The sequence below is a fragment of the Aedes albopictus genome, chromosome 3, assembly GCF_035046485.1.
Source record: "Aedes albopictus strain Foshan chromosome 3, AalbF5, whole genome shotgun sequence".
NCBI lineage: Eukaryota > Metazoa > Arthropoda > Insecta > Diptera > Culicidae > Aedes > Aedes albopictus.
The window spans coordinates 24,627,094-24,649,526 of NC_085138.1; the positions used below are offsets into that span (position 1 = coordinate 24,627,094).

Sequence of the window (22,433 nt, forward strand, 5' to 3'; positions counted from 1 at the left end):
TACAGAAATTCTTCCAGGAATTCGCTAACAAAACTCCCCTGTGATACCCTAAGGAATTTCTCATGGGATTGCTTCCGGGATTCGTAGGGTTTTTTTTAAAGAAATTGCTCCAAAAATTCCTCCAGGGATTCACAGGGATGCACCCCCTGTGTTTCTTTCAGGAACAACTTCCGGGATTATTTTAAAAAAAAATGTCTCCAAGCACTCTTTTTGGGATTCCATCAGGAATTTCTCCAGAAACTCTTTCAGAAACTCCTCCAGGAACTGTTTAAAGGGTGTCCACGATGAAATTGGCACACAGAAAATATTGTATAACTTTTGATAGCGTTCGCCAAAATAGCTTTTTTTTACCATGAATATATATTATGTGTAGCTAATACCATAAAATTTTCAATAAAATCGGTTGAGTATTGGCGGAGACATTGCTGAAACAAGGGAATTGCCACTTGAGAATCTTGTGCAAACAAACATTTTGGAAAATATCATTTTTTTGACGTTTCAACTCTGGCGATAAAAGTACTGAACTGATTTCAATGAAAATTTTTATGTTCGTAAAGTATTCAATTTGATCATACCGTTAAAAAGTTATAGCCATATATGTCGCAGTATGTCACAATAAGCAGATGTGGTTTTTGGTATTGCGAAATTCAAACTGCTCTTACTTTGTAGTACCCAACAAAAAATGGCTGAAATTTTAACTTCTTCTTCTTCTTCTTTATGGCTCTACGTCCCCACTGGAACTTGGCCTGCCTCGCTTCAACTTAGTGTTCTTTGAGCACTTCCACAGTTATTAATTGAAGGACTTTTTTTGCCTGCCATTGCATGAAATTGTATATTGTGAGGCAAACACTATGCCCAGGGAGTCGAGAAAATTTTCCCGACCGGAACGGGAATCGAACCCACCGTCTCCGGATTGGCGATCCGGACGGCGTTGACTATACGTATCTCATCGCGTTTTAAAAATTTTGTAAATTGGTTCAGCATTGGCTGAGTTATAGCAGAGAAGTGCCCAAAAAGGACCCCTGCCGAGATGGTTCCACTTCCCTATCCAATTTTTAGATAGGGTGGTACAAAAACAAGCAACTCTTCTAGAGATTCCACCAAGATTTATTTAAGGAACTCCTGGAATACCTTTGAGAAATCCACCAGAAATTACCCAAAGATTTCTGCAGAAATTCCTCCAGGCGATTCTTTCAGAAATTACTGCGGCAATTTGTCCACGAAATCGTTGCTCCGGAGTTTATACAAGCATTATTCCAACAAATCTTCCAGGGATTTCTGCATGAATTCCTCCTGAGATTCCTCCAGGCATTCCTTCGAGAATTTGTTTAGGAATCCCCCATGATTCTTTCAGAAATTTTCCCAGGAATACTCCTTGGAATTAATCCAGGAATTATTCCACGTATTCCCCCGTGATTTCATCCAAGTATTTCCCCAGGGATTCCTCCAGAAATTATATTATACCTCCAGGAATTACCCCACGATTCAATTCTCCAGGGATTACCTCCAGGGAATCATCCAAGATTTCTCATCCAGGGATTCTTTCAGGATTTCTCCAAGAATTTCTGTAGTAAGTCATCCAGGAATTTCTCCTGGATTTCCTCCAGTTATTCCTGCAGGAATTCGTCCAGAATTTCGTAGGAATTACTCCACGGATTCATCCAGGGATTTCTCTAGAAATTTCTTCAGGGAATACTCCAGGCAATCGGCAAGGAATTTCTCCAGGGATGCCTTCAGGAAATCCTCCAATTATTCCTTCAGAAATTCTTTCAGGGATTTCTCCAAGAATATCTCCAAGAATTTTGCGAGGGATTCCGCGAGATATTTCGCCAGGAATTTGTCTAAAAATTCCTCCAGGATTTCCTCCAGAATGCCTGTAGGGATTGCTTCAGGGATTTTTTCAAGAATTTCTATAAATTTCTCCAGGAATTTGTACAAAAACTCATCCAAATTTTTTCTGGGAATTCCTTCTGGGATTCTTCAAGCGATTTCTTCAGGGATTCCTTCAGGGATTTCTTCCATATTTACTCTAAGGATTCCTCCAGAATTCATTCAGGTATACTTTCAGAAATTCCTCTGGGGAATCCCACAGGGTTTACTCCAGGCATACCTGCAGGAATCTCTCTAGAAATTTCTCCTGGAATTCCTGTAGTGATTCCTTCAGTAGTTCTTCTCTGGAGCTTTTCACAAATTTATTCAGGGGCTCAGTAAGAAATTTCAGAAACCCGTTCATCACTTTTTCCAGGGATTCGCCCAAGAATGTTTCCAAAATTACCTGAAGGTTTTTTGAATTACTGGAAGGATTTCTCGAGTAATTCTTCCAGTGATTTGTATAGTAATACTTTAAGATATTTTAGAGGGACCCAGGAATCATGAAATTCTCAAATAAGTCATCCAGGAATATTTTCACAATTATCTTCAAGAAATCTTTGTAGAGTTCATCCACAGATTTATTCAGAAAGCCATCCATGAATTCTTTCAAGAATACCCCCTTGCAGCTCCTGCAAAATAGCGCGCTGTCCATAAACTACGTAGACTCATTTAAGGCCGTCTAAAAGCCCCTTTCCCCCTCCGTAGACTTTTGTTCATATAAAAATATGAAAATTTGTATGGGGCGTACACTTTGGTCAGAACCATAGAGTGACTTTGACTTGCTTAAAATAACACCACAATAATTTCTATACAACTATGATTTGCATTGCCGTAACTTTCATACGATATGCGTGTTGCTTGTAAAATTTATCATTGGCAGAGAAAGCTCTCAGTTAATAACTGTGGATGTGCTCATAGAACACAATAGTTGAGCAGCAGGCTTTGTCCCAGCTTAGACGTCACGCTAAGAAGAAAATACTATTTGATTAATGGCGGTTCAAATAACTTTCCTTAAGGAAAATAAGAAGCGCCAGCACTTCGCTGGCAGCTGAATATTTAATACGACTTTAAATGTTCAAATTGGACAAAACAGCTAATTTCTATTGATTCCAATCAAAAACGGAATAATTTACGTAGCATGCACTCACCCAAACATACTAATTTATGATTCGATTTCGAGCGCTTTAGTCTGCAGTTTATAACCATTCATCCTTTCCTTGTCTCCTTTCAGACGCTGACGCTCGGCATCGTCCAGAGCAAACATCCCGGTGTCCAGTCCTGCCACCAAAAGTTTTTACGACTTCCGGTTTCCTCTGCCAGTTTTGACTCTACCCCAAGAGCAAGCGGGCAATAAAAAGTGTCATAAATCATCGGGAAATTGCATTTCCAGTGCATCCGTGTGGTCCCGTCCACCTGGCCAATTAGAGCTCCGCATAGCTAATCGCTTTTTCGAGCCCCCGTTCTCCGGAGACCCAATGTAACCCTCTCGAGGACCCGGGTCCTCGAGCAAGTGAAAAGCGAGACCAGTAGAAGAAAAAAAAAACAGAAAGTCCAAAAAGCACGAGCCGTAAAATGTCCCACCATCGCCGAGGGCCCGTGCAATTCCCGAGCGAACCGAGCAGCGGCCGGCTTCCAAAATGATGACCGATATCAGCGTCATCCATGTGGCCAACATCAGCAGGTTGCTCATCCTGTCGACTCAGCAGCCGACAACGTCGACAACGGCGGCAGCAGCAGCAGCAGCAGCGACCACGACGACAACGACAACAACGACTACGACCATCACCACGACAACCATTAGTGGGGGGGCTTCGACGGGGGCTGCTGGGGGTGGTCTTTCGATGGTGGTGGATGGTGGTAGTGATGGTGCGGGAGGAGGAGGAGGAGGAGGGGGAGGTACAGGGGGTGGCGGCGGTGGAACTAGCAGTACTATTATCATTACCAGTGCGACCGAAGTGTTCGGGGGGCTTCCGGTGGGAGGGAGCTTCGAGGGGGATCCGGTGCCGGTGTCGGTTCCGGAGCTGATGGAGCCATGGGCGTACATTGCTTCCGCTGTGACGCTGTTTTTCATCGGATTCTTCGGGTTCTTCCTGAATCTGTTTGTGATTGCGCTGATGTGCAAGGATGTGCAGGTGAGTGGTTTGTTTATTCAATTTGTCGTCGCATAATTTAACGTTTATACTTACGAACCCAGATGATGGTTTTGTCCGGGATTTCTCAGGGTCTTAAAAATCATAAAACCTGGGATTTATTTTAATCCTGGAAATTGATTTGTTTTTCGAGAACGTAGATAATACAAAGATGCTTCTACGCACCATACAAATTTTCAAATTGTTGTATCGTGACATCACTTTTTTTGCTTCCTAATTCCGTTCACATCATGCATAACAAATAGGATAAACGGAATTAGGAACAAAACCATTAGGTGAATTCACGGCAGGTCCGTGCACAGAAGTGGCGCTAAGGGAGCGGTTTTTCCTAATTTCGGCAAAAGGCGGAGGGGAGCCTAGTATATGAAGCATTGGAAATTGCTCTTGTGCACGGGGTTGAGTCACGATATGATCGGAAGACAACGAGAGGGAAAAAAGGTTCTGAGACGATCCATTATTTGTCTGCATGATTCATAATCAGTCTAAGAGTTTCATGTGATTTCAGGGAATTTTAGGGGCGTTTCAGAAGCATTCCAAGTCATTTCAAGGGATGACAGACAGTTTCACGGGTTTCCGAGTCAGGGTCCTCTGAAACCCCCTGAAACCCGTTGTTGAAAAGTCCATAAAATTTCCTTAAATGCCTCTGAACACCCCAGGTTTACCAGAATTCCCGGCAGCGTTACCAGTTCTACGAAAATTTCCGTAGATCTACGGAATAGAACTTTTCTATGGATCGGAAAACTCGGTTTTTCTACACACTTGAATTCAGAAATTTATCTCGGTAAACGGTTTACCGAGAATCCAACAGCTGATATCTCGGTAAAAAAAAATACCGAGATTTAGGTAAACCATTACCGAGTCTCAGTGAACTTTGCCGTGATCTCGGTAAAAAGTTGGATTACCGAGATCTCGGCAAAGTTTTAACGACATCTCGGTAAAACTTTTACCGAGATTCAGTGAAAATTATTATCGGATTCTCGGCTGCTGGATTCTCGGCAATCCGTTTGCTGAGGTCGGCGATATAATTTAAGTGTGTACGGAAACCTACGGAAAATATACAGATTTTTCATCTGAATTTACGGAACAAAAATTCCTAAATAACCCACCTGAGCTTACTTTCAAAAATACAAAGTACTTGAGGAAATTCGACATGATATATCTATAGGAATGCACTTTTCCTGCTTTCCGACTACAATTCTCTTGAGAATTCAACCCCGTCATTGTCTCCAGAGTCAATAAAAATATGTTAGATAAGAATTTCAATCATGTTTTGGTATTCTACTCATAATATTGTCCGAGGGAGTTTTAAGGGGATTTTGAAGGCATTTCAGGAAGCTTCATGAGATGTTTGATAAGTTTTAGAAGCGCTACGCATGCGTTTTCGGAGGTTACTAATCCCCAATCTTAAATACTCCTCTGAACATAATCAGATTCCATTTAGGTGATGTTAGATTTTACCTCAATGGAGTTTGAGTGTATACTGAATAATGAGCCAAATATGTACAAACGTTTTTGAACTAATACTCTGGAAGAAGGAAATGTCCCTTTGAGTGAATGATTAACGATCATAACAACTTTTCTTCTTCTTCTTGTTTTCTGTAACTCAACGTGCCCATTGGAATTTGGCTTGTATATTCAACGTTTTTTATCACTTCCACAGTTAATAATTTAAGGGTTTTCTTTGACAGGCTTTGCATGACTTTATACACTGTGACGCAAGCACAACTATACACTATGCTCAAGAAAATCTAGAAAAGTGTCCGACTGGAACGGGCATCGACCCCGCCGTCTCCAGATTGACCATCCATCGTCAATATATCCAAAGATTTATCCAGAAAGCTAACTGAAGACTCCAACTCTCGGCCCGGCTTGGGGCATGAAGCTAAGTGCCGAAAGTTACCGTGAAAGCTGACATTTACGCGGCCGCGTAAATGAAAACCGCGTAAAAAAAGACCTGACTGTACTCTGTTTCATCACTGGTATGGTGCCCATCATTGTTCTTATCGGGGAGTACATAGTGTTTTGAAATGCGCGGCACAAGAGGCATACACAGGACTGCCAGATTGGCCACCATGGCGTTTCGACGGGCTATCACCCATGAATAATATTCATGAATGCGCTGCCTCATTAACTATGTATGAGGTCAATGTCTTTTTGAGAAGCGCACAGTGGAGCACCTAGTACATCAAAACTGATCAAAATTATTTTGACGTATTTTCGCAACCCAAATACAACCCAAATTAGTAATGAAACGTATTTCAAAGTTTTCAATGAATTTTATAACAATAAATTCACCTAGCAGTGAGAAACAACCAATCTAACCGACTTCAACAAGATTTTTTTCAATAATAATTCCACCATTCCATAGAAAATTTATATAGTGTGTATCCGAACATCGTGACACTTGGTGGTTTTGTAGTTTGTCGAAAATAATAAGAATCGTATTTTTTAATTTCATCATTGGGGTGACCAATTTTATGATTGTAAAAATCAAGATTTTTCAAAACTAAAATTTTTCAAAAAATCGCAGCTTTTGAACCAGTTGACCGATTTTAAACTTCTTTTTTTTTTTTGTTTGAAAGCTGTTGAATTCTAATTTTTAGCAAAAATACGTTTAAAAGGCCAAATAGCGTTTTTGGGAAACAATATCATATAATAATATAATTATCACGATTTTTTCAAAGTGTTGCAACTTTTGAAATCGGAAACATCCGGAAGGTTTTCTTTCTGCATTTGAAAGAGGAACAATAGTTTTATCATATAATAAATGCAGATTTCCCGGAAACAGCCGGAAAATCAACTTATTTTATTTTGAATGTACGGTAAAGGATATCATCAATTTTTTTTTTCAATATTTTCATATATTGTATGTAAACTTAACGTCAATTGATTTGGGTTTCAAATTAACAGAATAACAGCATTAGCCTTCTTTAACAAACTGCATCGTTGAATTGATTGGCTATCATTTTTATTTACTTTGTATGGTCAAAACTTGCACGCGCTGTGAGTTATATCAAAGAAAACGGCTAAACTTCAGCTTCACTAAAGCTCTCCTGATAAGCGTAAACGAAACATTTGGACACTGCTTAGCTGTCAAACGATTACACGATAACTACACTTGGCAAAAACACAACGGAAAACCCAATTACTTCATTTTGAGTTTTTCCACTTATGATCAGGTTTTGATATGATTTACTCCAATGTGAAGCGTGAAAAACTGTCCCGGGTATAGATCATCCGATCTACACGCGTTAACAGTCTGGAACGTCTTAAAGTCCTTCTAAATCCTTCTGAAACGCTTTAAAACGCCTCTGGAATTCCCTGAAGCTCACTTGGGAGCCCTAAAGCTCATCTAAAACCTCTTTGAAAAACCTTGAAACGCATTCATATAAATCCCAAGAACTCACTTTAAATCACCTCCCAAGTAACATTTTTTGGTCAAATACACTAGAAGAGGTTCTTAAAATTATCATAAAACCAGAATAAAAGGTATAAGGTTTTATGACGGTTATCAAAACCTCTATGAGACTAATTGGATATCAAAATGTTACTTGGGCTGAGGTCCTGGGGAACCCCATAACCCCCTCTAAAACCTTCTGAATTGCTCAGAAATGCCTCTGAAACTACCAAAAGCCATCTGAAGCCCACTGAAACGCCCTGAAATGCCTAGAAATACCCTGAAATCAACGGGAAACTCACCCTAGAGCATGTAAGGCTCCTAAATCTCCTCTAAAACATTCTGAAACGCTTTGAAATTCAACACACTTGTCACAAAAGAGTCACGGCAGCGCAAGTTTTTGTTGCGCAGAAGTCATTGTGACTTACTTTCAACAATATTTGCTAGGAGTAAGTCACAGAGACTTCTGAGAAACAAAAATCTGCTCCGCCGTGACTCTTCTGTGACTTGTGTGTTACTTGGAATGAGAGCCCAAGCCCCAAAAGCATTCTGAAGCCTCCTTAAATACATTGAAACGCTTCTGGAACCGCCGTGAAACTAACCTGAGGGCTCTATAAAACCCCTCTGAATCTTCTTGAAATGCCTCTAAAACCCTCGTGAAGCTCATTTGATAACCTGTGAAGCCCTCCAAAAGTCCTATAAAATCTCCTGTATAAACCCACGTTAGAAAACGCATTTGAAATCTCCGTGAAGCACACCTCAGAGCCTATAAAGTTCCCTAAAAGCTCCTTGAAACTTCCTGAAAGGCCTCTGACGACCCCGTGGAGCTCAGCCGCGAGCCTGTGAAGCCTCCTTGAAGGCCACTTATATCTCCGAAAATACCTTGAAACGCGTTCAAAAGCCTCTGAAACCCATCCCAACTCCTGAAACGTCCTTGAAAGCCCTCATAAACCCAAATAATCTACGTCTAAATCGTTACTCGTCCTTTCTATTTTTTTTTGTAATCCACAATTTTCAGTTGACGTAAACAAAATATTTCTTTTACAAAATATTTTGTCACATTTCGATACAAATTGACAGTTTTACTATAAAACACATTTTCAAAGTAAATTTATGCTGTTCAGTAATAGACATTCGTTTAGCCGAGGCCCAAACATTTTCAAAAAAGTGTCAGAAAACTCATACAAAATATTTTATGAAAAAACTTTTTTATGTCAGTGATAGTATATTTAGTACTGTTTTATGAAATGGCGATACATCACACTTTCATGTACACTGAAGCAAAAACGTGGGTAAAAACTCTTCAAATGTCATTTTTTGCCTAGACATTCGTTTAGCCGAGATGAATGAAAAATTGGTTTTCAATAGATTTTTTATATTTTCGTGAGTATATTTCGAGGATTTACCCCAAGGCGTTTAGTTTATGACGTGTTAGCAAGATAATTGACCCTAAAAGTTTATTTATTTGTGAAATTCAAAGAAATATTACAAAAATTTGTCCCGATAAGGAGAATTGATGATAAATTAACTTATTCAAGGAAAATGCTTTCTGTAAGCACTCTAATGTAAGCTAAATTAGTTGTTTTTAAAATAAGGCACAGAATTATTGTTGGAAATGTTAAAATTGTTGCATAAAATGTCGTGAGAAAATAAGGTATATAGGTTTTCGGTTGGTTAAACATCAAAATGGGATTGATAAAAGCTAAAATAAATAGTTCTGTGTAGTAATAAAGACGTATCCTAATGCCTCTGAAGTTTAACTGTACAATACTAGCATTATTGAATGAATCAGAAGACTGCCAAGCGAAAGAACTGCAAGAAGAGTCGGAATTTTCGAACCCTGTTTATTTTAAAGCAGATGTTCATACAAAAATGCATGATATGGTCACAACATTGGCTTGTTTCATTCAATCTGAAGAAATATATTATAATAAATGAGTCTTAGATTTGAACCACATTCATTTTTAACATGATTCATTTGAAAAGAACGTCTTAATTATGAAACAAGTAGTTTATGCTAGAAATTTGAATACTTTGAGTGCCATTTCTCAAAATGTAAGGCGTCCAATGAATGTTATTTCAGCCAGAAAACAGTCTAGCAGGTATTGGCAGCTTTTAGAATACGTAATAGTAGTAAACGCTGTGATTTATGCAAGTTAAACTATCATATTTCATCAAAACAATACTTAAATACGTGATTTTTTGATGGTATGCAGCAATTTTTTCTGTTAAAAACTTTGTTTTTCGTAGATTTTCAACCTGCACTCGTCGTGATACTTTTATTGGAATCTTTTTAAACACTTCCGATGAAAATAACTACAACAAAACTCAATTTGGAAACATTTTTTATATTATAACTTACTTATATGAGATGCATGTAAAATTTATATGAATCGGAACTTAAGTATACTACATAATCAGATTGTTATAATCAGTTTTCATAACATAATGTGATATATTTGTGTTATAATATTTATGTACACCAAATGTTTCTAACAGAAGTATAACAAAATAAGTTATAAGTATCAGGATCAGTTAGAAAGATGTTACATATTTGTTAGAACTTTCTAGAGTGACGTATATTTTCATATAACTAATGGATTATATCAGCTACCAAAGGTGGCTCCAAGATCCACACCTTACCCTATCATATTAACAAATACTCCTTCCTGAGACCACTGTGGGGATGCTGTGGATTCCACGGTTTCTATTAACAACGTTTGTCGAACTAACATTCCTTCCCTCTCCCGTAAGGAAGTGGCCAGCGCCGTTATTGACTTTCAAATATTGAACTCTCGAATTGTGCACATTGAGAGTGTGTAGCTAGTCCCAAGCACCATTCATTGGATCCCTGTGCAACTTCGATTGTTCTGATCAATTCTGGACACATCTCTTACAGAAGTGAAACGATGCCGTTGGGGAATTGTGGGTAAAATGAACAGGGTGGTGTTTTACAGCAGTTAGAGTATTTCTGCATGTTTTAACGATTGGACTCTGTGTGATAGCGTAAATCATTATACTTCTGCAAATTTTGAACTTTAAAATTAAATAAACCACTTAATTATAACGAAAAGTTCAAAAGCCACGTGAAAAATATGCTCTGATGTAAAATTGAACTTATCTGAATTAAGGCCCATTCGTATATTTTTCGCAGAATATGACATATGTAATGTCATATTCCAATAATGTACTCCCAAAAGACAATATTCAGTTGAAAAAAAAAATCAGGTTATGCTTTCAATACAATTTTAGGAATAACTTTAAAACCAGTACGACTTGGGGGTAAAATGAACAGCTGGTTCAAACTTTATCCAATTTTCATAAAATTTTGTGCAATCTCGATATATTGCGATCTAGAATACATATTATGACACTACTAGAGCAAAAAGTTAAGAAAAAATATTCTACGCTTGTAAAATAAGATTAAAACCGCTTATTGTAGTACGTTTTTTACAAATAATGATTTCAGCACATTCCAAATTTTATATCAAAAATTTTAAAAGTGTAGCATACAAAGTTTACATTGAATTTGGTGACCTATACTTGAATATATCGAAATTAAACATTAAGCAAGTTTTTGAAGACATGTTCATTTTACCCCCTTCGATTGTTCATTTTTCCCACACTATTTTTCATGACTCTGTTTTCTTGCATTTTTTGCAATCGAAAATTAGGTAAGAAAATTGTACTTTTTATCAATATTTTCTTCCAGAACTCTTAGAATATATTACCATCTACGATGTAACAGGGTAAAAAAGAAAGATTTTGACATATTTCTATTGGAAAAGACGACAAACGCTTAGGGTGTTCATATTACCCCCAATTCCCATACCCATGGTACTTCTGGTGATTTTGGTGAAGTTTAGTGATCTACAGTTCCACACACTTAGTTTTATTCACGAGCTCGGCTGTGCAAATCTCGGTTTCAGAATTTCCACCGTGATTCAGCTAACAAGATGGTAGGCTTAGCAACAGGGGGTGTTAGGTATACTGATTCTCTGCATTTTTAAGCTGAAATCTCATCAAAACATTTAGCTGACTATTCGGCTGTGCAAATCTCGGCATTCGTAAACCGAGATTCGGCATTCTAAATTAAGTGTGTATGTATCTCAAGTCTATTTTCGTCGTTGCTTCCATCGCCAATTGCTTTCGTTCGTATAAATTTTCCATTGCCTTTTCGTTGCCTGATTTTTACGGCAACAAATGACGTAGCAAACTGGAACTACCTCCCCGGAAGGTACCGTCAGAGATGGAAAATGATGAAGATGGCAGCTGAGCAGACACAAACCAAAACAAACATACTCGTGAACAACAGAGGTCCGAGAATACTCGCATTGTTCGTGAGTAAACGAAGCTGGCAAGCACTCGCATGTGATTCGCGAAGCTTCGTGAGTTTTTTGCATTTTGACGAAAAACGCATTTTAACGACTGGCAGTGCTGCTTTTCAGGAACAATGAAGCATAAAGTATTAGTTTATGTTGTATAATCACTGGATTTGCTATTATAACCACAATAAAATGCACTTCCCGCACCTCCACTAGTTCTTCACGAATAAAAACTCATGTTCTGTTTTTGTTTTGCTTTTTACTCACGAAGCAGGCGGGTGCGAATAAACTCACACACTGTTTACTTTCGGAATCGTGAGTAAGCCTTGTGTTGGCTTTACACTCGCGAATTGCTTCATGATGAGAATAATTCCATCGCTGGGTACCGTAAACCGGAGTCAAATTGATATTCGGGTTGAAATTGATCAGTAGTTTTTCAAGTAGATAAAGCAGTTTTTGAATAGCTTCCTTACAAATAACAATTAGTGTCAGATTCCAACAGCAGATGCTTAAAGTGGAACTATTAAAAATATGATTTTTCTAACGGAAAAACGTCTGATCAATTTCGACCCGAAGATCAATTTGACCCCGGTTTACGGTACCAGATCCAGATCTGAATGCTTGTTAGCTTATGCTCTTGAATTAGCTTGTTAATTAACACGTCGTCCGTTATAATCATGATGGCCAACTATTCATAGCAAGTAATTCGTTTAATTCTAAGTAGTCGTTGAGTGTTTTGTTTGTGCCACCAGTCTGTTAGCTGAATTTGTTGAGATAACTTGGAAGGATAATGACGATCCGCGGAGTCTGCCTCCGATCCGAATGCGATTCGAGAAAATAAATAAAGTACATACCTACTGTTCCTTTCCCAAAACGAAAACAATAATCATTGTCGAGCAAGCTCATTAAAAAAACAATATCTTATGGGCTAACTGATACTCGATGAAATTATTCGTTATCCATGAATGAACGGAGGTTAAATTATCCGGCATGAGTAGGTATATCGGGACACAATGAGTTGCACACGTTGCATGCATGGACTCCCAATGATGGGGCTGCTGTATGTAGTGGGTGATAAGTCTCTGCTTAATTACGCGAGAAATTTATCCTTTCCGTTCGACTGGACTGAGTAAATGCCATCCGTGGGAGTCGAAAGTGCATCATCATTTTGAGGTTTATTTCTGGGTAGTTAACATTTGGTATTGATTTCCAATAATGAGATAGTTGCATTTGCAACTATAATATTAAGTTTTTTGAAAAACCTATTCTATTTTCGTTTAATTAATTCTGCAATACCTCGTTTCAGCTCTGGACCCCCATGAACATCATTCTGTTCAACCTGGTGTGCTCGGACTTTTCCGTGTCGATCATTGGCAATCCGTTCACACTAACATCGGCCATTTCGCGCCATTGGATATTTGGCCGAACGGTGTGCATTGCCTATGGATTCTTCATGTCTTTGTTAGGTAAGTTTTTTTTGTTAATTTCTGTTAAAATACTGTAAAGTTCGGCTCTGCGGTATTTGTGAACAGCGACAAAACTTCACTATGATGTTTCAAAATTTTCACCATTGTTAGACAAGCAATCAATTTGAAAGCATAATTGGAAGTTTATTAGCCGCAGTCAATATCGCAAGTTGGTATCTTTGCAACGCAAAGTTAGTTCAGCGTCCAATCATGATTGCTTCCAGTAACGACAGAGCGCCCGCCCACCTAGCGCCTTCCCAAACAATCTGCGTAGCGAGATGGGCTATGGAGTTACCGAACCTGTTTACCGTAAGCATTAGCAGCGATAAAGTCCGCGAATAAATCTCTCATAGATCAGGAGGGATGCTACAACATTAGATGGTAGGCCCAGCTCTGGAAGAGTGGGCATTGTTGGTTGATGGACTGCGGCGTTCCGCATCATCGAGTTAACGAACTTTTTGACAGACGGATTATGTTACATGTACCGCGAAGGCAAAGCGAAAGCCCCTGCCTGATAAACAGTGTTATTTTGAGGATCTGCTGTTGGGGAAAGTTTAACGATTTGCCGGTCGTGCCGCGCTCTGAACCTAGGTAGTATCTACCAAGCTAGTATAGATGCCTTCTTCCGTTTGGTCACCCGAGGGGCATTCTCGGTAGCAACTAAATTGATTTCGGATAGCTGTTTGCCAAACAATCCCGGTTGGAGCTTGACTCAAATTGGGATGGAAATTGTTGGGAAATCCCGGCACAACGTCGAAACCAAGTAGAGGAACACTACTCAGTACGTGTCATTTTTTATTTTATTATTCACTTAACATTACAGCTGCATTTCTAACGAACAAATGAAGCATTTTATACTGCGTGACGGCAAAGGCTTTTTGAATATTTTATTCGACAAAACTGGAAAACATTTTTTTGCTTGACTTCACTGTGATGCATACATAACTTTTTATCATGAAACATAAAACTCCTTTCGCAGCATGAAAATGCTGTAAAAAGGTTAAAAACCGAGGGATCAAGGGCTACACATGCCACAGGCAGAAACCCTAGAAAGGTGGAATTTTGAGTGCCAACAACCAACGCTGAAATTTTGGGCTCGCGTCATTCAATTGTGGGGCAATAACCACGCTGCAGGGACGAGTGTGGGTTTGCAAAAACGCGATTTTAGGATTTTACATTCCGTAAAAAGGATTACTTCTGATCCCAACAACAGCAATAAATGATTGATGCAATGTTCAAATCTCTAATTATGACTGAAGCAGTCAAAGTTTGAATGAAGTTTCTAATAATAAATGTTATTTGATTACGCTTTGGTGATGGATCCAATTAAATATTTCAACTATTAGAATTTAAATGGGGGCTCTCAAAATAGTATGTATTGTATGCTTCTTTTAAGTACCTCATAGAGCATTTACAACTCAAAGCAGGAAAATTATTCCCCTTTTTTGTTTTGTTTGCACTGGATTTTGTTTATCATTTACTTTTACATGTAAACATAACCATTTTTCTTTACCTAACTTTTGGAAAGGACGTATGAAACGTAAACCAATTTTCTTCTTCAAAAATTATTATTTGGAAACGGTTTGTTGGAAATGCTTCTAAGTAATTTTTGGTTTTTGAGATTTTATTATATCAAAAACAGATTCTATGTACAGGTTCCAATGAAAATATGCACTTATTTTTTCTACAGTTATAACATATAAAAAAAACTAAAAAAACCGGATCAATCCACCTAGTGGTGATAGTGCCTTTCTCGTCGAATATGTACTCATGATCTTTCCGTCGACGTAAGCATCAGGATTAGGGTGGCCCACACTTATATGAAAAAACAAAAATTTCGAAAAATGCTAAGTCTTACCTCCTGAATTAGTTGTTTTGAAATCCCAGAATCTACGTTCAAAATTTGTGCAAAATCGACTAAGCCTAAGGGGGCGCTAAAAACGCTTAAAGATTGTATGGGAAAACTTGGTCAAATGTATGCAGAAATTTAAAGTTTTCGAATTGGGCCGCTAAGTGGCGCTGTAAGCGTTCAATGATCAAACCCTTCATGCGTTTTGAGCACCCCCTTAGGCTTAATCGATTTTGCTCAAATTTTGAACGTAGCTTCTGGGAGTCCAAAACTTAGAGGTAAGACTTAGTATTTTTCATTTTTTTTTTTTGTTTTTCATATACGTATGGGCCACCTTAATCAGGATTCAGGATGCTGAATACTTTATTTATAAAAAAAATAATTTTATCCAAGCCATCATCGAGTTGAGAAACTTATTTCGAATGTTATATTCAATGTATAGGCAGAGCTGAAAAATATCAGACCTCTTAGTTGACTGCGTGACCACCTTTACTATTACTGGAGGCCGATCAATACCAAGACTATAACAAGCCAAAATATAATTTATTTCACAACCAAAAATCACTTTACAGTCTTTGATAAACTTTTTTCTGCACCATTTAGGCTATATTTTATTATCATTGGTAACTAGATTCATGAAATTTGACCAACAAAATCAAGCAAGTGATTTTTTTCTTACTGAATCCAATTCAAGATTGAACCATTTCACAGACCAGTCGGATCAAAATTTTGCGCAATAACTTTAGACACAAAAGGGGGTTGGAAAACTTTATTCGAGGTTGAGACGATAAAATTCAAATTTTCCCATGCAACCCCCATTCTACTGTATATTTACACCTCAGCAATTTGAAAAGGTGTGATTTGATGAGCCCACTTCAGTTTTGTCAAGATTTTGCTCTCTTACACATACAGGGGGTGGCCAAAATGTTTTGGATAGGCAACTTTTTTTTCTCTCACAAAAAAGTTCAACATGCTGTAACTTTTCGTAGGGTACATCAAAAATTCTCAAATTTTGACTGTTTGTCAACCTATTATATGTGCATCTTTGGTACAAAATTGGGCTTGATTGGTTAATCTTTCGCGAAGCTAGAACCGTTCTCGTAAAACACAACTAGCTTTTAAACTGTCATATCTCCGAAACCAGTGATCCGAATCGAATTAAATTTTGATCGTTTATCAACGATATATTAATGCTGAACAATCCTTCAAAACACATTTACTTTTTGAACGTTGAAAAAAGTTATCAAGTTTGGACACTTTCTGGGTTTTTCTCGAAAAAGAGCTTTTTTTAATCAATGTCATTAAATTTAAGTTTTGATGTATCTATTTTCAAAATATCTCCAATCAGATATATTAAAGCCTATTTGTATTAGCGGAAGAACACATTTTGTAATTTTTGTATGGTATTGTAAATTTTACTCATTTTCCTCTATATGGGTGAAAATATCAAACCGGTATAACTTTATTCGTCGTGAAAATTTTTATATTTTTAACGTCGTATATTGTTGATAAACGTTAAAAATTTTAAATGGTTAAATGGTTTTTGAGATATGACAGTTCAAAAATAAGTTGTCTAATAACAGTGTTTTCCTAGAACGGTTCTAACTACGCGATAGATTAACCAATCGAGCTCAAATATGCACCAATAATGCACATATAATCGGTTGACAAACAGTCAAAATTTGAGAGTTTTTGATGTATGTACTCTATGAAAAGTTACAGCATGTTGAACTTATTTTGTAAGAGAAAAAAATAATGCCTATCCCAAACATTTTGGCCAACCCCTGTATTTATCGCTTACATTGATTATTTTCACTGTTTCACCACTTCCTGTGAGATACCCGGAACCGGTTTCAAGACTGTACCTATTATCTCAAATATGGTCTGAGACTAGTTTCTTGCTAACTGTTCAACAGCTTTTCTGAAAAGCCGAAAATTGATGTGCATGCATGGATTTGATTCATTTTACATTTTGGTCATTCTGGCGGGACGGGTTCTGGAACACTACCGGCATTCTCTGCTGTGATCTAAGGCTATATTTTTTTTCTCTCTGTATCAGGTCCTCGGCGTGATAGTCACGTGCTTTAACCATCACACCAGATCCGCTCCACATCTAAGGCTATTTTCTTGCATACCGTTCACCAGGTTATCGAAAAAGCCTCGATTTGATGTGTCACATGCATGGGTTTGGTCTAGGGCCATTTCCGGCGAAGCACCCGGAACCGGTTCCGGAACACTGCAGGAATTCTCTGCTGTGATCTAAGGCTATTTTACTGCTAACCGTTCTTCAGGTTATCGAAAAAGCTGCTATTTAATGTGTCGCATGCATGGGTTTGGTTCCCATCTACATTTGATCACTTCCGGTGGGACACACGGAACTGGTTCCGGAATACTACTGGTTTTCCAAAATATAGTCTGATTCCATTTTATTGCCAACCGTTCATCAGGTTATCTAAAGAGACGCGATTTGATGTGTCGCATGCATGGGTTTGGTTCAATTTTATATTTGGCCACTTCCGGCGGGGCACCCGGAACCGGTTCCGAAACACTACCGATAGTCTTTGCTGGATCAAAGGCTATTTTCCTGCTCACTGTTCATTAGATTATCGAAAAGCCGCTATTTGATGTGTCGCATGCTTGGGTTTGGCTCACTTTTGTATTTTGTCACTTCCGGCGGGACATCCGGAACCGATTCCTCAACACTACCGGTTCAGATATGGACTGAGAGTATTTTCCTGCTTACCGTTCGTCAGGTTATCGTAAAAGCCGCGGTCATCAGCGGAGTTGGTTAACGCGCCCTGTCTAGCGAACTTGGGGAGACGTGGGTTCAAATCCCACCAGAACTACGTGGATTTTTTCGCAATTTTTCCACTCAATTTGTCCATTTTTCAACACATATTCTGCCTATGAACTTCAGGCATTACGTATGTCTAACATACCATTTCGGTTGGTTATCCGAAAAACAACAACATTCGTGTTGATTTAATCATGCCCATTTTTCTTCATATTTTAGTTTTTTTATTTGTTGTAAGTGCAGGAAAAAAAAGTGCCATTTTTTAATTGGTAACTGTATGTAGATTATATTCAAAAACTCTAAAACTGGTTGCTTTAGTCTGTTTTCGACGAAAAATTTAACAAAAAATCGAGAAACCATAGTTAGAAGCATTAGAGTATCCTGAGCAACTTGGCAAATTTTGAGGCTGGAAGTCAGCTTTCTACAGATAATAATACAAAAAATCGAATGGTAAGATTTTTGAAAAATTGAAACTATTTGACATTTAACATAGATCCATATTTTCTGCTTATTATTTTCCAAAAATTCTTTCAGATGCCCTCAAATATCTTCAAATACATCATTTCAATCCAACAAACCGATTTCATGTTGTATTTTTTACGGTAATAGGGTATGTGTGCCATCAGTAATCTCATGCTCCCATTTTCATCCTATTCGAAAACAAGCGATTACGGCACCGATTGATTCCGTTATTTTTGTTTTCATGGGTGCTCACTTCTAACAAAAAAATACAAAAATAAGAAACAAAACAAACAGCGCTTCAATCCTTTGTTTTACGTGGGATGAAAATGAGAGCCACATGCTTAATAAGGGAACCAATACCCTATAAGGATTTTTCAATACGTCATTTTCAAAAAAAAAAAAAATAGGTGAAGAATATTGTAAGACGAATAACATGAAAAACAAAAACTGGAAAACATTTTGTTGGTTGACTTCACTGTGATGCATACATAACTTTTTATCATGAAACATAAAACTCCTTTCGCAGCATGAAAATGCTGTAAAAAGGTAAAAACCGAGGGATCAAGGGATACACATGCCGCAGGCAGAAACCCTTGGAAGGTGGAATTTTGAGTGCCAACAACCAACGCTGAAATTTTGGGCTCCCTTTATTCAATTGTGGGACGCTGACCTCATGGCAGGGACGAACAGTAAATGTGGGTTTGGCAAAATTGTGCCACGCGGAAATTTTGGGATTTTTCACTCTGTGAAAAGGGTTACTTCTGATAGCCAGTGCTGAAAATGTCATTCCGGCATATATAGATTCAATCACCTACAGCTCATTTAAAAAAACCGAACTGGAAAATTTGGTATGGATCCAAAATATTTGAATATATTGAATTGAAATGCGGGTTCTCTAAATTGTAGAGGCCATGAGTTATTCATTTTTAACAGTAAAATATGCATTAGTCGGCAATCGTCGGTGTTCGTAAGTTTAACAGCTGGACAGCTTGGTTGCAGATCCAATCAAAATTTTGCGTTTGGACAACAAAGAGCATTGGATGAATGGAAATCCATTGGTAAGCTCGTTCCATCCCAAGTAACAATCAGCATGCCTTAAAGGTTTATTCATGTTTTATCCTGGTTTTATACAAGCATGTCAAAAAGCTAGTTGTTCTAAATAAGTTTTATGTGGTAGTTTTTTACTTTGAACCTTTGGCGTTCCATAAAACTATCATATAACTTCTGCTATAAACATCTTTAATTAAAGTCTTGCAAGTAGACATGAATTGGTTTTATCACTTATTATATACCATTTCAATAAAACTTGCATTTGCGGTTGTTGTCGGAGAGATTTTTTTGTAAACAAATACACAAAACTGTGAGGCAATGCATAAAACCAACAAAAGATTTCGTAACCGTAACATAAACTAAAAAAATGCTGTGATAAAACCGCTAGTTCTATCATGAACTCAGTTATGACTACCTCAGGAGGGTTAGCCCTATTGGATGAATCATCAGGAACAAAGAGTTTTATCAGAAAAATATGTCGCCTAGCCGGGATAATTCATGTAAATACAGAAAACATATTACTCAATTTTATGATATCCACGTACAGCTTAAGATCAAATGAAACCATACAACACGTTCCCGTCATTTTATTCTGTCAGAAAAATTACATAATGTCTTTTAAACTCCGCTGTGTTGAAAAAACCTTTTTTGCACCCATTTCCACCGAGTAAATTCAATGCATTTAACTTCCAAATTATGCATAGTTTGTGTGGCGCACTTAGTTTTTGTCATTATCACAGTCACATTCACCGCAAATTTTCCGTGGCATGTGTCCTGACACGTATTAAATAGGAAAACAAATCTGAATTCCATATCTGCATCTTTCCAATTGATGGCTGGATAAACAACCAAGCATAATTTATTCTGACGATCGAACATTGAGAGTGAAAAATAATCAAAACAATTATTTGACAATTCAGAAGATGGTTTTACTTAGAAGATTAATAAAACTATGATACAACCCGAAATCCTAAGGCGGTTTGCATACGAAGTCCTGTAGACCCTAATAAGACTGGGCCAACTAGCCAGAACGTGGGCTTATTGAGGCATACAAGAACTCGAGAGCATTTTCAAGTCGGCATCAATGGTTTTATGTTTAGGCTTTTTGAATCGCTAAAAAACTTTGATAAAATTAAAATTGTTACTTGGGATGCTATTGTTTCATTATGAAACATGAATTGAATGCTATTCTTACGTACATTATAGAGCATTTTCAGTCTAAACGACGATGAAATTGTCACTCATTCATTTCATTTATTTAGTTAACATCAAATTCATGATAATACTGAATCAACAATTTGCCGCCATTGTACTCGATATGCAGCTGCAGCTCTCCAACGTCGGTCACGCCCAACACTCGCCAGATCACGCTCCACGCCTTCTTGTGTCAACCGGATCAGTTGCAAACACCAGCTTGCAGGGCTGTTGCCCTGCCCACCGTATCCTTCCGGCTTTGGTCACCTCGTGGATGCTGGGTTCGCCGTGAAGTACAGCGAGCTCGTAGTTCAACCTTCTCCGCCACACACCGTTCTCCTGCACACCGCCGAAGATCGTTCTTAGCACGCGTCGCTCGAAAACTCCGAGTGCTTGCAGGTCCTCCTCGAGCATGGTCCATGTCTCGTGCCCGTAGAGAACCACCGGATTTATAAGCGTTTTGTACATGGTGTATTTGGTGCGTGGGTGAATCTTTTTCGACCGCAGTTTCTTCTGGAGCCCGTAGTAGGCCCGACTTCCGCTGAAGAAGCGCCTCCGAATTTCACAGCTCACGTTGTTGTCAGCCGTCAGTAAGGATCCGAGGAAGACGAACTCCTCCACCACCTCGAAATTATCCCCGTCTATCGTAACATTACTACCCAGACGGATCCGGTCGTGTTCGGTTCTTGTTTTTGAGGCATTCACCACCAGTCCGACCTTTGCTGCTTCGCGTTTCAGGCGGGTATACAGCTCTGCCACCGTTCCAAATATTCTGGCGATAATGTCCATGTTGTCCGCAAAGCACACAAATTGACCGGATTTTGTGAAAATCGTTCCCCGGCTGTTGAGCCCGGCTCATCGCATCACACCTTCCAGAGCGATGTTGAAGAATAGGCATGAGAGTCCATCACCTAGTCGCAGTCCCCGGTGGGATTCGAATGAACTGGATAGTTCATCCGAAACCCATACGCACCGTCCATCGTTGCTTTAATCAGTCTAGTCAGCTTCCCAGAAAAGCCATTTTCGTTTCCATAGTTCTGTGCTAAAGATACTGTCGTATGCCCCTTTGAAGTCGATGTCAGGCCGCGCACAAGATCGCTGTTTAATGTTGAAGAAGACTTAAGAACCCTCAACGTCACCCTGGAATCAATTTGCATTTTTTCAACGTAGATTCAACGGAGCGTAAACCAGTTACTTGGATAAAATGGTTTTAAAATTGTAATGTTAAATCTGTCGTTCGGCAGTTACATCCCTATACTAGTACTAGCAGAGAATGATGGGTAGGCGTTACTGTTCCAATGATAGAAGCGAGATTGGTTCCTGCTTAGAAGACACGGTACGATAAGGATATAAGTGAACAATTCTTTTATCCTCTCTGTGTGTGGTGCAGGGTCCTACTATATGTTGAATCAGCTTTCACGGACGCCACCATGGGCTACCCTCTAGAAGGGACTTCGTTTTAATCTCTTTCGATGGGAACCGTGTACGGCTAAGCAAACGAGATAGTAAACCAAAACCCATTGTTACTTAAGCCCCGGTGCCAACATTACCATGCCTACAAAACATGCATGGCTTTTATGTCATTGATCGGCTTCCCAACCATCCAATGGTCGGTGCACTTCCATTTCTTCTGCAATGTTTTGCAGCATTCGGAAGCTTTCGAGGAATGTATGGAGAGGGCCTAATACTAATTGCAAACATGTGACACACCCTGCAATGTCGTTGAGGATAGTCAATTTTATGGGATACAAGAATGCACAACTCGCAGCACACAGGATTAAAATTGAATAATGTCAATTTGCACTAAGATATGCAATGTAGGGATGGAATTAATTGTAGTTGCAAACCTATCACTAATTACTTTTTTTTTTCGA

At 38.5% G+C, this 22,433-nt stretch overlaps 2 protein-coding genes across 2 annotated transcripts in view; one reads left to right on the top strand and one right to left on the bottom strand.

Annotated features, from left to right (window-relative positions):
- Window positions 1–22,433, bottom strand: part of LOC109418392 (UDP-glucosyltransferase 2) — a 740,033-nt gene that overhangs the window by 310,894 nt on the left and 406,706 nt on the right. The gene's annotated exons all lie outside the window — the stretch shown is intronic.
- LOC115263972 (vertebrate ancient opsin-like) overlaps window positions 1–22,433 on the top strand; it is a 97,005-nt gene that overhangs the window by 25,984 nt on the left and 48,588 nt on the right. Inside the window, exons 2-3 of the mRNA XM_029867276.2 lie at window positions 3,104–4,004; window positions 13,051–13,210. Coding sequence (XP_029723136.1) covers window positions 3,510–4,004; window positions 13,051–13,210 — 655 coding nt within the window. The 5' untranslated portion in view covers window positions 3,104–3,509. The remainder of the gene's footprint in view (window positions 1–3,103; window positions 4,005–13,050; window positions 13,211–22,433) is intronic.